Consider the following 17,633-nt stretch of genomic DNA (forward strand, 5'->3'; position numbering starts at 1 on the left):
GCGTGCGGGCAGGCAGGCAGGCAGGCAGCAGCAGTCAGTGTGGGGAGAGGAGAGGAGCGGAGCAGTTAGAATGCCGGAGCTGTGGGATCATATTATGGTCTGTTCCTCGTCTTCCCCATTCTTCCACTCTCCTCTCTCTCGCCTTCGGACCGGTCGAGGGGAAAAGCTGCGGCGCGCTACGATGCCCTTTTAGCGCTTATCGTTTGTGGATCTGTAAAAAGTGGACTGGAATGACGGTGTTTTTTTTTTTTTTCTTGGTTCTGTTTTTTTTTTCCGGGTTAGATGCGAGGAGGGTGCGCATCTCGCAGCCCCCGTGTCTCTGTGAGTATCTGGCTTTTTTTTTTTTTCAATTTTCACTGAGGAATATAACGATGCTTAAAGTCGCCGCATAAACCAGCACTCTCTCCGTGCGAAAAACGGGGGTTGCAGTAAGGCTTTAAGAGGCTCCCCCCCCCCCTCTCTCTCTCTCTCTCTCTCTCTCTCTCTCTCTCTCTCAGACAATGTGCCAAGTCAATCCACCGCACAGTGGCCGATTCGTTCCTGTGATTTCTAATTGGAATCTTTGATGTATAGGCCTATATTATTTGTTTTTGTCCACCTGCTCTCTGGTATATTTGGATTGTAAGGTCAATGGATAGATCTATGCGTCTTCGGTGCGTCACAGCCCCGTTTCTGTGCCCGCGTTCGTGCGTTTCTGACTCCCTCTGAGATCTCACTCCGGATTCTTTTTCTTTTTTTTTTTTTTTTTCTTCATCCGAGGCTTCCCTATACCGACGGTAATTAAATGCTGGATCTGTTTTTCAGCGACAATTCCTGGCCGTAAACATGCTGAACGGTGTTCTCCTGCTGAGCGTCCTCACCGTCACCATCAGCCTGTCGCCGTCCAACACGGAGAGCCGCAAAACTTCAGCTTCCAGAGACATCTGCAGGAGCCGCTGCGCCTGCGAGGAGAGAGAGAACCTGCTCAACATCAACTGCGAGAACAAGGAATTTACGACCGTCGGTCAGTTCCAGGCACCCCCCAATAAAATCTCCCAGCTTTTCCTGAACGGCAACTTTCTGTCGCGGCTCGCCGCCAACGAGTTTGTGAATTATGGCAATGTCACCTCGCTGCATTTGGGGAATAATGGCTTGCAGGAGATCCGGACGGGGGCTTTTAACGGGCTTCGGTTCTTGAAACGGCTCCATTTGAACAACAACAACCTGGAGGTGATTAAAGAGGACACGTTCGCCGGCCTGGAGAGTTTGGAGTATTTACAGGCGGACTATAATTACATCAGCGCCATAGAGCCGGGCGCCTTTAGCAAGCTGAATAAGCTCAAGGTGCTGATTCTCAACGACAACCTGCTGTTGGCGCTGCCCGCCAACGTGTTCCGCTTTGTGCTCCTCACCCACCTGGATTTACGTGGCAACCGGTTGAAGACGCTGCCGTTCGCCGGGGTGCTGGAGCACATTGGCGGCATCATGGAGATACAGCTGGAGGAGAACCCGTGGAACTGCACCTGCGACCTGATCCCCCTCAAGGCCTGGCTGGACACCATCTCCGTGTTCGTGGGCGACATCGTGTGCGAGACGCCGTTCCGCCTCCACGGCAAGGACGTCACGCAGCTCATCAAGCAGGACCTGTGTCCACGCCGGAACGCCGGGGAGCGCGGCGTGCCCCCTCACCACCACCCGCCCAATGACTCCCACTACACCGGGGTCGTAGTCCCCGCCTCCACCCTTCACCCCGGCGCAGTCATTCCAACGCGCTCCCCCAAGGCCTCCCGGCCTCCCAAAATGCGCCATAGACCGACCCCACGCGTCACCTCGAAGGACAAGCACGTCTTCGGGCCCATCATGGTCTACCAGACGCGTTCGCCGGTGCCCGTGCTTTGCCCCAACGTGTGCGTGTGCACGTCGCAGAACCCCGACAGCGGGCTCAACGTCAACTGCCAGGAGCGGAAGCTGCACAACATCACGGAGCTCAACCCCAGGCCCTCCTACCCGAAGAAGCTGCATCTAACCGGCAATTACCTCCAGGTCATCCACAGGGCGGATTTAGCCGAGTACAGCTCGCTTGAGCTGCTGCATTTAGGGAATAACCGGATCGCCGTGATCCAGGAAGGGGCGTTCGAGAACCTGACCAACCTCCGGCGGCTCTACCTGAACGGGAACTACATCGAGTCGCTCTCGCGCTCGCTCTTCGCCGGCCTGCAGTCGCTGCAGTACCTCTACCTGGAGTACAACGTTATCAAGGAGATCCTGCCGCAGACGTTCAACGCGCTGCACAACCTGCAGCTGCTCTTCCTCAACAACAACCTGCTGCGCTCGCTGCCCGACCAGGTGTTCGGCGGCACCATGCTGACGCGCCTCAACCTGAGGAACAACCACTTCTCGTACCTGCCGGTGCGCGGGGTCCTCGACCAGCTGTCGGCCTTCATCCAGATCGACCTGCAGGTAACGAAATGTATTACGTTAATCGCCCAGTCGCAATTGTTTTTGAGATCATAGCTAGTTAAGTTTTGCATGATCATCACAATTGTTTTTGTTCATCTGTATATGTTTGTCTGTTGATAAATAGCGGACATTGCCGATCTACAAGCTCAGCACACTATGTGTTAACTTGCGATGTGATGCGTTGTGAGCTTGTAGATCGGCTATTTCAGCTATTTATAACATGTTTTAAAGGATACAATTGTTCAATGCATAGCTGTTTATTTTGATCATGACTACCAGTCGTTGTCAGTCATGTGATGTCTTTGTATAATCATGTTATTTGTCATATGCAAACAGAAATGTTTGTCTAATTTATGTTCCAATGCCCCCCAAAAAACACAATTAAATCACTTAATCGCTAATTATCTGTTAACAACAATTAACCCCCCCCCCCCACACACACACACACACCCTGAAAAAAAAAAGTTTAACGATTGGTGACAACCCCCCATCGCTAACCTGCAGGAGAACCCGTGGGACTGCACCTGCCACATCGTGGCGCTCAAGAACTGGATGGAGCTGTCCAGCACCAGCGTGGTGGTCAACGAGATCACCTGCGACTCGCCCTCCAAGCACGCCGGGCGCCTGCTGCGCTCGCTGCGCAACGACGCCATCTGCCCCGAGCCCCGCCCGGGGGAGGAGGAGGCCCCGCCCCCGCCGCCGCAGCGCCGCCCACCCACCAAGCAGCCCACGCTGCCGAGCCCCGGAGGGGGCGCCCACTCCTCCTCCACGTCTTCCTCCTCCCCCTCCTCCTCCTCCTCTTCATCCTCCACTCCCCCCTCCCCTTCGTCCCCGTCCTCGACCGCCTCCCCCTCCTCCTCCACGGCGTCCTCGTTGTCTCTCGGCCCTTCGGACGCCGCCCCCCCCACCACCGAGTCCCGGATCCTCTCCCCTCCGGAGCTGCACCCGGAGGTGCCGCTCTCGGTGCTGATCCTGGGCCTCCTGGTGGTGTTCATCCTCTCCGTCTGCCTGGGCGCCGGCCTCTTCGTCTTTGTCCTGAAGCGGCGCAAAGGGGCGGAGCACGTCCTCCCCACAGGGGGCGCCAACAACCTGGACCTGAGCTCCTTCCAGGTGCAGTACGGCTCCTATGCCGCCGAGCCCACCCACGTCCACGCCGACAAGACCGCCGAGAGTCACGTCTACAACTACATCCCGCCACCGGTGGGCTCCATGTGCCAGAACCCCATCTACATGCAGAAAGACCACCGGGAGCAGGTGGCCTTCTACCGCAACCTGAAGGAGCTCAGCTTCGGCCCCTTGGACCCCAAGAAGGACGACCTCCTCTGCGGCCGCGGCTCGGGGGGAGCGTACACCATCAGCGCCATGGATTTTATGGACAAGTCGCCCGCGCCGCCGTCGTCGTGCACCATCCTCGGCCCGCCGGAGCACCCGCCCCCCGAGCTGCTGTACCAGAACTTCACCGAGAGGCCCAACAGGGAGAGCCTCCCCGCGGCCGCCGGCGCGCCTCCCTCTTACAACTACAACTTTTGCACTTTACCCAAGAGACCTTGCGTCGTGCCCCCGTACGAGGCGGTGGCCGCGTCGGCCCGCCGGCACGTGGTCGTCGCCAACAACAGCGGCGGCCAGGACCGGCCGCTGAACAAGACGGCGCTCTATGGCACTCCCAGGAAATACTACGGTGCCGAGCAGCCGTCCTCCAAAACCAACGAGCACCCCCTCCTGCTCCCCGGGAAGCTAAAAGCCGAGCCGGACTACCTGGAGGTGCTGGAGAAGCAGACTGCCGTGAGCCAACTGTAAAAGCCCTTTATTCGTACTTTGCCGTGTGGCCGGGTACCGCGTGCCGGGAATTGGCCGGGGATATTCTCGGGCCCGCCCTGGGCACGCGGTACCCAACCGTGCGACGGAGCATTAATTAGGCTCAACCACTTAAACCCTATATGGTTGACCGGGAGTCCCTCAAGGGCTCTATGCTAGTGTCTTTTCTGCTTTCCGTTATTGTGGGGAAAGCTTTTGTTGAAAATTAGCCACGTTGTACACTTGTCGATTTGCTCTTTTCCTACGAAAGCCTTCCCCACAACAAGGGCGCTATGGGGTTTAAGTGGTTAAGGCAGCCACAGTGGCCCACATTCTCTCCGCAGCATCTATTATAGTCACGCTATAGCCCTACCTACCTATATATCTATCTATCTTACTGCGCATCCAAACCCTACACACTTCACTGGAAGCAAACTCAAGCCTTTGGCCTTTTTTAATCCTCTTCCTCGTTTTCTTTCTTCTTTTCAAGCTGTATAAATGGAGTATATACGACATTATGTTATTATTATGCAGTGCTATTTTTTCTGCTCCGAGGTTTAAATTATTTCTTCTATTTGACAAAGGGAAACTCAGAGATGTCGGCAGGTAATGACAATGGGCAAGACTGTGGACCTTATACAGTACAATACGGCTTTGAGCTTTTGATTAAACTGTATTATTGTTTTATTTTCCGCCCCGTGGAATATATATATATATATATAAAATATGAAATGATTATCGTTTGTAGAAGAGGAGATACAACGAATTGACATTCCTGTACATACTTAGCCTATACAGATATATGGTGAGTGTGCAACGAGAAAAAAAAGAAAAGAATGAGAAAAGGGGGGGGGGGGGGGGACCTTGTTTCAAAATCCACAAGCGGCAAAATCATACTTATATTCCAGAAAGTGCCTTTGCACTCTATTTTATCAATGATGCCCTCTGCAAAATGAAAAAAAAATGTTGACTCTTTTTTTGAAAGTGCTGTATTTTAAAAAAGAATCAAATCTTTATGTAAAATAGAAGAACTATTTGTCCGCTGGGAGAAAAGAAAGGAAAGAACAAAAACAAGAACTGGACATTGGGGGTGGGGAAAGTGATATATTTATGAGTTTCTGGAGAAGAATCCTGTTACTTTTACTTTCAATATCAGTGTCTTTGAAGATGTACAATTTAGAGACATGCATAACAGTGTATGCTAATAGGGGAGCAATACGGCGCGGAGAGAGAGAGCGCTATTAAATTTTCACTGAAGCACTTTGTCAAGATTCTGAGTTTGAGATAAACATTATTGACACTGCTGCATGAGGATGATGATGGTTCAAGTGAGCTGCCATGCCCCTTGCGGTGTGTGTGTGTGTGTGTGTGTGTGTGTGTGTGTGTGTGTGTGTGTGTGTGTGTGTGTGTGTGTGTGTGTGTGTGTGTGTGTGTGTGTGTGTGTGTGTGTGTGTGTGTGTGTGTGTGTGTGTGTGCATGCATGCACATGAGAGTTAGACAGAGAGAGACACAGAGAGAGAGAGAGAAAGATATACATACCTACAGTGCCATTTCCTCTCTCTCTCTCTCTCTCTCTCTCTCTCTCTCTCTCTCTCTCTCTCTCTCTCTCTCTCTCTCTCTCTCTCTCTATGTGTGTGTCGCTGTGATGGAATGTGTCGGGCTGTGTATTGACTGACGGTGTTGTTTTTGTCTGAGGGTATTCTTGGCTGAATAACGGTTGTTGCTTCTATCACCGACACACCAAGGCTTACACAAACACACACACACACACACACACACACACACACACACACACACACCGGCTGCTCTTTCACCGCTTACAACCTGCCAGTATAGCCAGGAGTCATATTGGTTGTGAGTTTGTAGATCAGCTATTTTCATGTTTTTGGGGCCGTGTCATTATAGAGACATTCTTCTTCTTCTTCTTCTTCTTCTTCTTCTTCTTCTTCTTCTTCTTCTTCTTCTTCTTCTTCTTCTTCTTCTTCTTCTTCTTCTTCTTCTTCTTCTTCTTCTTCTTCTTCTTCTTCTTCTTCTTCTTCTTCTTCTTCACATTTTATTTCCATTTCTGATAAGCAGCAAACATATATAGACTTCGAAAGACTAAATGGAAGCAGGGACACTTCGTAAACCTGACCTAAGTTAGCTTGGCCATTAGTCCGCTCGTTTCCCTCTACACCAAATCAAACAGGGACGCTAGGGGCAGTGGACTTCAATGGACGTGGCCGTCATGTTCTTCGCTGTCGCCCTGTTACAGTTTTCTGAAAAACGTATGTTGCTATATCAGTGGTGGTCAAACCTTTTAGTGTCAAGGAACCTAAAAATTCTATGTATTTGGGCCCCCAGCTCAAAATACGTTGTTCCAGGGACCGCCAGAAGCAAATATTTTAGTTTAAACGGTTGTTTGAAAATATATATATGTATTCAAATATTTGCGCACATGTTCAAAAATAGCAGATCTACAAGCTTGTGAGCTTGTATATCTGCTATTTTTTGAAAAGCCAAATGAATCACACAATGACACAGATGCGTTCCCGCTCTTAATGGGTTCAACCAAAACACAGTGATAGTGATAGAGAGGCTTGCTGTCTGCACCGCGGCCTTATCGCTTCATGAGAAACAAAATGTCCTCAGTCGTGTGACGGCAGTGGTGGAAGGTAACTAAGTACATTTACTTAACAATTACAATTTCCAATACTTTTACTTCTACTCCTCTACATCTCAGAGGCAAATATTGTACTTTTACTCCACTACAATTATTTGATAACATTTTTGTTACTAGTTACTTTGTATATTTTTATTATTATTACAAAACATAATATGTTTTGTAATAATAATAATAATAATAATAAGGGTAATAATAATAATAATAATAATAAGGGTAATAATAATAATAATAATAATAATAATAATAATAATAATAATAATAATAATAATAATAATAATAATAATAAGGGTAATAATAATGATAATAATAATATATTATATTACCCACTTCAACCATTATAATACATTTCGGCCATTTGAAAATAGCAATCGCGATGCGACACATTGTGAGCTTGTGGATCAGCTATTTTCAAAAGATTTTGATACATTTGAAAACTTGAAATGGGACATTATGCATAATGAGGACTATTGCTTTTTGGTATTTTAAGTACATTTTGATTCCAATACTTTTGTACTTTTACTCAAGTACATATCGAATTCAGGACTTTTACTTGTAACAGAGTATTTTTATATTGCAGTATTGATACTTTAACTTAAGTAAAAAATGTGAGTACATTTTCCGCCACTGTCCAATTGGAACATGCAATCTGGGAACCCATTCGGTTAGTGTGTGTGTGTGTGTGTGTGTGTGTGTGTGTGTGTGTGTGTGTGTGTGTGTGTGTGTGTGTGTGTGTGTGTGTGTGTGTGTGTGTGTGTGTGTGTGTGTGTGTGTGTGTGTGTGTGTGTGTGTGTGAGGACCAGGAGTAATGCCGTACATCTGCTTTTGATATCCCCCCTGCCTGTGCTCATTCATGTGTTTATGGGCGCTGGGCATTATGTTTTATCTCTGCTTCTGGTCATCCTGAATTAAAACAGCGGTGTAAAGTACTGAAGTACTGTACTTAAGTACAATTTTGATGGGCTTTTACTTCACTGGAGTATTTCCAATTGTCTATACTTTTACTTCTACCCCACTACATCTCAGGCAAATACTGTACTTTTACTCCACTACATTTATTTGAAAACTTTATTTACTAGTTACTTTGCAGATATAAATTATTACATTTCTAAAACATATTAACCACTTTAGCCCTATTTTATATCTAGGCTATTTGAAAATAGCTGATCTACAAGCTCACAACGCGTCGCGAAGCGACACGTTGTGAGCTTGCAGATCTGCTATTTTCAAACATGTTTAGTACTTTTACTTTTTGTACTTTAAGTACTTTTTGATACCAATACTTTTGTACTACAGTTAGTCCATTTTGAATTCCTTACTTTTACTTGTAATTGTAGTATTGATACTTTTACTTATTTGAACACCTTTTTTTGAACATGTTAACCCTGGTGTCTCTATTTTAGGCAAATGTATTATCTTTTTTTTGTATCAAATATAAAAATGCTAAATTAGCAGAACTACACGTTCAAAATGTGTCGCGACGTGCTATGAGCTTGTAGATCTGCTATTTTAGTCGTTTGCCATGTGAATACGTATAGGCTATGGCTGAAGTGGTTAAAGGACGACTTCACCCATTTTCAACCTATCTTCATATAATTGGTCCTCAATAATACTCATGATAAAATGGTACCATTTTTTTCTACTTGGTCTGTGTCTCGTAGGAGGGCTGTGGACAGTCCAGAAACCGTCTACCAGTGACATCATCATTAGGCAGGATTTTTTTTTTTCCAACAAGATTTCAGGTTTATTATTTAGATTTGTATTAACGCGAGAACAATGGCTTCCATTATTGCATTGCAACTTTCCAGGAATAGAAAGCCTGCAGTTTCTATTAGCTTGGATTCCTCATCGATGATGTCACTGGTAGACGGTTTCTCAACTGTCCACAGCACTCCTCTGAGACACAGGCCGAGTAGAAGAAAATGGTACCATTTTATCATGAGCAGCATTAGTGAGGACCAATTATATGAAGATAGGTTGAAAATGGGTGAAGTCGTCCTTTAAGAAAACGTGTCCACTCTTCTTTTGTTTATGTTATTTCTTTTTGGGCCCTGTGTGCACGTGTGCTCGTGTGTGCACGCGTATGCACGTGCATGGGCAATTGAAAGGCTTTTATAGACCAATTGTCCGCTTGGCCGTGACGCAGACGAGCGGAGTGACCCCGCTCTTGTCATATGGTAATGACGTTTCTCTTTTTCTTTCTGTCTCGCAACTCCAATTGACACCAACGCTTTGTCCCTTTTGTTTGACGCTGTGAACCCCCCTATCCCCCCCTAAGCCCCCCTACCCCCCCCCCCCCCCCCCCGTGGTAAAAAAAAGTATCAACACTGCAATGCAGAAGTACTATGTTACAAGTAAAAGTGTGGAATTCAAAATTCATTTGAGTCAAAGTACAAAAGTATTGGTGTCAAAATGTACTTCAATTAAGTACCAAAAGTAAAAGTAAAAGTACTAAGTACTAAAACAGCCTATGGTATAAAATAGGGCTGAAGTGGTTAATGTCTGTTTTATAATGTAATACATTTATATAAGTAACGAGTAACTAAAGTTTTCAAATAATTGGAGTGGTGTAAAAGTACAACATTTACCTCTGAGATGTAGTGGAGTAGAAGTGAAAGCATAGACAATTGGAAATACTCCAGTCAAGTAAAAGTACCTCATAAAATTGTACTTAAGTACAGTACTTGAGCAAATGTACTTAGTTACTTTACACCACTGCTTTTGTTTGACGGCGTGAACCTCCCTATCCCCCCTAAGCCCCCCCCCCCCCCCCCCCCCCACATTACAACCCCCCTGCGACGGTTTCCCCTGCCGTGTCTTGGCTGGGGTTTTGTCATTCATGTATTGTGTAACTCGCTGCGGCGCTCAAACGGTATATGGAAATGGCAGAGGTGTAAAGTACATTTACTCAAGTACTGCACACGAGTACACTGTATGTTGAGTTGCTTTTTTTACCTCACTTGAGTATTTCCAATTTCAAATACTTTTACTCCTACTCCACTACATCTCAGAGACAAATATTGCACTTTGACAAATGGCAATTTCAAAAATGTAGTTACTAGTTACTTTATAGAGTTACTTTATCATTCACGCATTAACCACTTAAGCTTGCTTCCTTTGAAAATAGCAGATCTACAAGCTCACGCCACGTGTTGAGAGCTTGTAGATCTGCTATTTTCAAAGGAAGCAAGCTTGTAACTAGAACAGTACTTGAGTATATGTACTAGATCATTTCCACCACTGGTTGAGAGCCACTGGTATGGGGAGACCCTGCTTTTTTTTAATTTATTTTTAACCCTTTAAGACCTGGAACTGTGTCACTTTTAGATTTGAGCTAAAAAGCATTATTTTACACTTTGGGCTATTCAAAAATAGCAGATATACAAATATACGAGCATGTAGATCTGCTATTTTTGAAAAATCGTGAAAATGTGTGCAAATCTTTCAAATATATATATTTTTAAAGCGAACATTTTTAACTCAAATCTTTGCTTCCGGGGGGTCCCTGGAACAAAATATTTTGATGGGGGTCCGCGGCCAAATACATATAATTTTGGGGGTCCTTGACATGAAAAAGATTGAGCACCACTGATATAGAAACATACGTTTTTCAGAAAAGTGTTGAGATTTAGGAGACATGTAGAATCGGCTTCAGGTCTCAAGTGCAGCATTTCGCTGCCACTGTGCTGTCCCTTTCTCTCGGCGTTTGAGGTTGTTTATAGCGCTCCGCTGTCAGCTAAGATATTCCGATCGCTATTATTGACAAAGGCCGGGGCTTGCTGGCTCTTTGCTCGCTGGCTGGCTGGCTGTCTCTCTCTCTCTGCGTGTGGAAACCCTTCACCAGACGTTCAAAGCTTTAGGCTCCCGTAGCACAATGGTGGGAGGATGGTAGCTCGCCCCGAAGAAGATTGAACCCATTGAAACGCGGCCGGGGAAGGCATCTACACGTGTCATTTTAAGATTGCTATTGGCTATTCAAAAATAGCAGATCTACGAGCTCATATCGCGGCACCGAGTGACGCGATATGAGCTCGTAGATCTGCTATTTTTGAAAAACCTTGAACATTTTGTGCAAACATTTGAATATGTTTTTTTTAAAGGGGACATTTGTAACTCAAATCCTTGCTTCTTGGGGGCCCCTGGAACAAAATGTTTTGAGATGGGGGTCCACGGCCAAATATATATAATTTTGGGGGTCCTTGACATGAAAAGGTTTGAGAACTGATATGGCGACATACGTTTTTCAAAAAACTGTAGGATTTAGAATACTTTTGTTTATATATATCGCACATTGGTTGGCTATTCATAAACAGCAGATGTACAAGCTAGACATACAGATATACAAGCTCATGAGCTTGTAGATCTGCTATTTCTGAAGAAAATGTGAACATGTTTGCAAATCTTTGAATATACCTGTATGTATAGTTTCTTAAGTGAACCTTTTTAACCCTTTGCTACTGGGGGGTCCCTGGCACAATGTATTTTGAGTTGTGGGGTCGTCAGTCAACTACATATAATTGGGGGCGTCCTTGACATGGGGTTGCAACCTTTGGAAGGCAGCCATAGCCAATTGGAATGGAATCTGAAAAATCTGACTGATGCATCTCGATCACATGACGGATCACACATGACGGATATTGTGTGTAACAATTTTTTAGGATGAGTTTTTGGACAACATTTGTAGGAGTAGAAGCAAAAAAATGTGTTTTGAAGAAAACGCAAAATGGCAGGGGGATCTAGTTTGGCCTTCTGTGCAAAACGGGCCCCTCCCACAAATGTTGAATGCCGTTTGTAGCCAATCGGAATAGAGTCTGACAGATGCATCTTGATCACGTGAACACAGATGTGTACCGATAATGTCTACTGATTAGCCTATAGAGTGAGTTTCCGACACAATTTGTAGGAATATGATGGAAAACCTTGTCCTTTACGGTTCAAGAGTTATAGACCAAAACGTGAAGTGTGCTGTTATAGCGCCACCATGAGGCTGGGCCAGAGGTTCTTCCTTGGTCGAATGGCAGTGTGCGTGCAAAGTTTCACAGAGGAGTAAAGTAACAAAGCTGTTCACAGACACACACACAAGACAAAATGTGTTATCCACAGTATCATGTTCTCTCTCCTGCTCCTCCTGTATGAAATTGGTGATTTTCTGTATTTTCAGTTTAATGAAGAGCTGGAGAGACACCTGTTACTAAACAAAAAACTATAACAATAATTACTATCAGAACATAAAACAATTTATCTAATATTTTAACATATCACAACATCTGATGTGAAACATTCGCAAGCACATTTGTTATCGTTTATTCGTCACAATCTAAAATTGTAATTGCCACGTTGCGACGCATTTCGAGCTTGTGGATTGGCTATGTTGGGCCCTATCTTGCGCGGTGCCTTAGCCCATGGGTTCTCAACCTGTCACTGAAATGCGACTCCTCTCCTCTCTCCTCTCTGCTGTGTTAACAATATGGGTAACTCATTCAAGTGGCAAATTAAATGTGAAACACATCAACTATTAAGAAAACACTCCATACATTTGGAAACATATTTTTATTTAAAGAGGTGGTGCAATGGTTTTGCACTTTTTCTGTTTTTCATGTGTCTATGAGGTTGATAGAACTTCATTAAGCCCCCTGGTGGTGTTTTTATGGTGTTTTATGTCTTCTCTGACTATTTTGAGTTTCTACCTGGAGGCTGAAACCTTGAGGGTCAAACGTGCCAATAGAGAAACAGCGCTTCAGTGACAAAAACATACCCTCCCCCTCATTATCATAACACAACAGGTGTGGGCATGAGGAGGAGGAGGGACTAGGACAGGTGGGTGTTGCTAAGGTGGTGGAGGAGGTGCTAAGGTGAGAACCAGGTATACTTAATGAACTGGAGGCGTGTCCATACAAAAACATAATATTAACAATTTCTGTACACTTTTTTGAAAAACATCTTCCTCCTAGTATAACCATAATACCTGATGATTATGTTTTAGGGGGGGGGGGGCACTGAAAATCACGGCACCCCGTCTTTAAATCAATATTGTCTCCAGTTAATGTAGGCTCATTTTAAAAGTAGGCTCTCATATCCTCTCATAGGGAATGCATTGGCCAGCCACATTTGGTCACATATATATATATTTTTAAGGCGATTTTTTTTTAACTCAAATCTTTGCTTCTCGGGGTCCCAGAAGCAAAGATTTGAAGCAATGTGTATCAATGTAGGGTTCCCATTGGACTGCAGGGTTGAAGTGGCTAGCTAGGCTGGTGTGTCCTATGGTGTTGGAGTGAACTGGAGTGGTCCCGATGTGTGAATTATACATCCACTTATGGAGAGAGCCAGTAACGTGACTCAGCACTCGTATAATTCTAATTTGCTGAAATGGTGCCTTTAGCAAAAATGTTTATTTTTTTCAGCGACTGCATGTAGCTGAATAATCATATCGTCGGCGTCGGGCATAAACCTCCTATCTCAAAAAAGAAAAAAAGTTTCTTTTGCAGTAAATGAATGCCCTACTTGGTCATACAAGAGTGTCACACAAAAGTAGCCCAAATTAGCCGATCTACAAGCTCACGCGTTGTAGATCTGTATTTTTTTGTAATTTGAAAAGTTTTGAAAGTGGTTAAGCGTCTGTGGTTAATAATTATAAATATTTAATCGGTGCAAAGTATTAAAAAGAGCTTGTGACTAAATAACAACTACATTGGATCCATTAGAGCATATCAGTGGCGGCCATTGTGTGGTGCCACAGATAAAAAGCCCATCGTTTTTTCCCCAAGGGATTTCCAAAAGATATTTGAAATAATTATTTTAAACCTGGAACCAAGCCATCCAGGCACCTGGTGACCATAAAACATTTGATTCTGTGTCAAAAAATATTTGAATATTTAATTATGCTATGCAATATTTAATAAATACCCTTGTTTTGAATATGTTTTGACACATAATCAAATGTGTTATGGTCATAGTGATTAACCAGGAGCCTGGTTCCAGGCTTAAAATAATTAATATAAATATGTTCTGAAATCTCTATGGGAAAAATTAACGTGTGTGCAACCACAAAATGGCCGCCACTGCTATGATCTATACACGAATCCACGGAGCGCTGCCCTGCGCGCAGCCATTGCTGCGGTGTCAATGCTCCGCGGACGCGACACCGCAGCAATGGCCGCCTACAGGCAGCTACAGGCAGCGCGTCTGTGGATTCGTCTATAGACCAACACGGGAACTATACATTTCTCACCCACTTTTGAGACAGCGCCTCCAGTCGAGGTCTGTTAGAACGATGTACTGCAGCTGCCAATGCATTCCCTATGAGAGGACATGAGAGTTAGCCTACTTTTAAAATGATCCTACATTAACTGGAGACGATATTGATTTGAATAAAAATGTGTTTCCAAATGTATGGAGTGTCTTTGTCAACAAATCTTCTTGTTTTCTTAATAGTTGATGTGTTTCACATTTAATTTGCCACTTGAATGGGTTACCCATAATGTTAACACAGCAGAGGGTAGACGGCAGACAGACACAGTAGTCGCATTTCAGTGACATCACTGTCTTTACGAGCGCCGAGCGTCCACTCTGAAGCGGGGAATTCTCATCCCAATCCCGACTGACTTTGTTCATATTTCTATATTTTGAACATCTCATAGGCTTATAGGCTTATATTATATTATATGACAAATTAAAATGTGTGGGTTTACCGTTGTTGTATTAACTTGCCTGAATCTAAGTTGGGGAAATAACCTAACTAAATGGAGGAGTGACATATCCCGACATTTTCAACTACTTAGTGAATACTCCAGGTTAGTATTAATATACAAATAGTGTTGCAAGATGCTGTTTATAATTGTCCGAAATAAATAGCCTATAAAAATGATACACATGAGAGACACAAACGTATCTGGGTATTGAAAACATCAAGGGATGTGTCCGTGACGTATATACCATGCGACCACTTAAACCTTAGATTTCAGATGCTAGAACTTTTGAGACAGTGATGGAGAATATTATAGTATATTGCGGGTTGTATATTGAGATGGCAGGTATGTCACATTAAAAAGGACAAATCAAACAAATGGGACACTTTATTAGAACACAAAAAAAATCGCTACAGCCTCAGTAGTTAACCAGTGAAATTACGGTATTTTAAGAAGCCTCTCATAGAGATTGCATTGAGGGCTGCAGTTCATCGTTTTAAAGGACCTCGAGTAGCGGCGCTGTGTCAAAAGTGGGCGTGAATTTGTATGTGTCAGCCCGTGTGTGTCCATGGAGCACATATTCTTTTTTTTCCCCATTTCCTGAAATGTAACGGTTTTGGACATACAAGCTTTATTCCACCCGACACCAACATTATTGAAGGCCTTTTCTTTCTCTTTTTGTTGTTGTTGTAGGCAGCAGTTTTGTGATTGCTATATTTCATTTATGCATTCTTTATGATGTGTCAGTGGTGTAGTGACACAAAACCAAGGGCAGAGAGAGGAGAAACGTGAGGACAAAGACGGGAGTCGGATTTGAACCCGGGCTCGTGGCACTCACAAGCAGTGGTGTAAAGTAACTAAGTACATTTGCTCAAGTACTGTACTTTTTTTGGTACACTTTTGAGGTGTGAATACTGGAGTATTCCCATTTTTCTATACTTTTACTTCTACTCCACTACATCTCAGAGGCAAATATTGTACTTTTACTTCACTACAACTATTTGAAAACTTTAGTTACTAGTTACTTTGCAGATATGATTTATTACATTATAAAACATACATTAACCACTTTAGTCTTATTTTATACCTAGGCTATTTGAAAATAGCCGATCTACAAGCTCACAACGCGTTGCGTCGCATCGCAACGCGTTGTGACAACATTTTAGTACTTTTACTTTTGGTACTTTTACTCAACATTTTGAACTTTTACTTATAACATATTTTTATACTGTGGTATTGCTACGTATACTTAAGTAAAATATCTGAGTACCACCACTGACCGGGCCCCATGTGGCTGCCACAGGCAGCTCAAACAAAACAATGACAACGCTTCATCAATTAAAAACAATTCCTGCATTTTTTCAAAAGTATTTCAAGAATAAAATGGAGAAAAAATAAATAAATTCCCATGAATCACTTAATTTAATTGAAATTAAGAAGTAGTGAAAATAGCAAATCTACAAGCTCACAACGCGCCACGAAGCGAATGTACTTAGTTACTTTACACCACCGATAACTGGTATGAGCATATATCCGAAAGAACAAATTGTCATGGCGTCTTAATCAGTATAATTTTTAACATGTTGTTTACCTTAGTATTTAATGTCAAAATTGCTGCAGAGAAAAAAACGAATAGTTTTAGTCGACAATAGGCTCTATGCACAGCAGCCATATTGGAAAGAATTTGGGCCTCTTCTTACTTCCTTCACAGGTGTTACCAATGATACTAATGAAGGCTCTGTACTATTCAGGTCAGGGTGCTGATATCGTGCATTTTGGCTCACTAGAAACACTCCATTTTGGTTCCCAAATGGCCCCTTATGGTGGGTGTGTAACTCTGAGAGTTATGGGGGTCCTTGAAAATAAGACAACCACTATGCCACACTAAATGGAACAGAGCCTTAATTAGTATCATTGGTAACACCTGTGAAGGAAGTAAGGAAGGGGCCCCAATTCATTCCCAATATGGCTGCTGTGCATATACAGTAGAGCCTATTAACACAGGTATGAAGCCACACTCATAGCTGATGGTATGGTCGCCAAAAAATTGATCTACAGTACAAGCTCACAATGCGTCACTAATGTTCCCCGCAGAACATGGACGCTGGGTGTTCAAGTGGTCAGGTACTTTTTTTCTTTATTTTTTTTTGCAAGCTTCTGACTCGCTCCGTTTAAAACGGAATACTTTTATTTGGATACTTGAGAGAGTATTTACTCGAGTGCAATACTTTTTTGTCCAGAGCAATGCTGCAGTAAGCGCTTAGCAAGCCTCGCCATTTCAGCTGTGAAACCACTGAATAGAGAGAGAGAGAGAGAGAGAGAGAGAGAGAGAGAGAGAGAGAGAGAGAGAGAGAGAGAGAGAGAGAGAGAGAGAGAGAGAGGGGGGTGAGAGGCAGGGGCAGAGAGAAACGGAAGGAGGGGGGAGGGGGGGAGGGAACGGGGGATGGGAAAGCGAGTAGGAGGAGAGAGCGAGAGAGAGAGAGAGCTGTTCATTCCACTCTTTTTTTCTGCTGAAAACAGAGTGATTTCCCTTCCTTGAGCACAATAGGTCCTCTGTGACTGTTTAGTGGCAGTGAAGGAGAGAGAGAGAGAGAGAGAGAGAGAGAGAGAGAGAGAGAGAGAGAGAGAGAGAGGTGTGAGTGCGTGCGTTAGCTCTCTCTCTCTCTCTCTCTCTCTCCCTCTCTCTCTCTCTGACACGCAGTGATGCAGGCACACACGCGCGTGTGCACACACACGCACGCACGCACACACACACACACACACACGCACACACGCACACACGCACACATGCGCTCCCAGTTTTTTTTATCACTATACTTGTAAGGACGTCAACAATTTAAGACAGAGATTTCACGCATGCCATTTTCTTTTTAATTGCCATTTTTAACCGTAAAGCTAAGGCCGGAAAAATAGCCGATCTACAAGTGGGCTTGTAGATCTGCTATGTTCCGGTGCACGCCACTGCAGCGCGCAACTAAGTGTGAATCAGGCATAACTCTATCTCTAACCCCAGAAACGAACCTATGAATGTCAATCGCATAATCGTTGTG

At 44.3% G+C, this 17,633-nt stretch overlaps 1 protein-coding gene across 1 annotated transcript; it reads left to right on the top strand.

The window, feature by feature from the left end:
• Positions 1 to 796: 796 nt before the first annotated feature.
• On the top strand, positions 797 to 4,236 carry slitrk2 (SLIT and NTRK-like family, member 2; the record flags this gene model as incomplete). The annotated part of the gene is made up of 3 exons (XM_084040994.1): positions 797 to 2,439; positions 2,944 to 3,209; positions 3,297 to 4,236. The coding sequence occupies exons 1-3, from the start codon at positions 826 to 828 to the stop codon at positions 4,234 to 4,236; spliced, it is 2,820 nt and encodes a 939-aa protein (XP_083897120.1). The 5' UTR covers positions 797 to 825.
• Between the last annotated feature and the right edge of the window lie 13,397 nt (positions 4,237 to 17,633).

This window comes from Gymnoscopelus microlampas (genome assembly GCF_963454915.1).
Source record: "Gymnoscopelus microlampas genome assembly, chromosome: 18".
NCBI classification, from domain to species: Eukaryota; Metazoa; Chordata; class Actinopteri; order Myctophiformes; family Myctophidae; genus Gymnoscopelus; species Gymnoscopelus microlampas.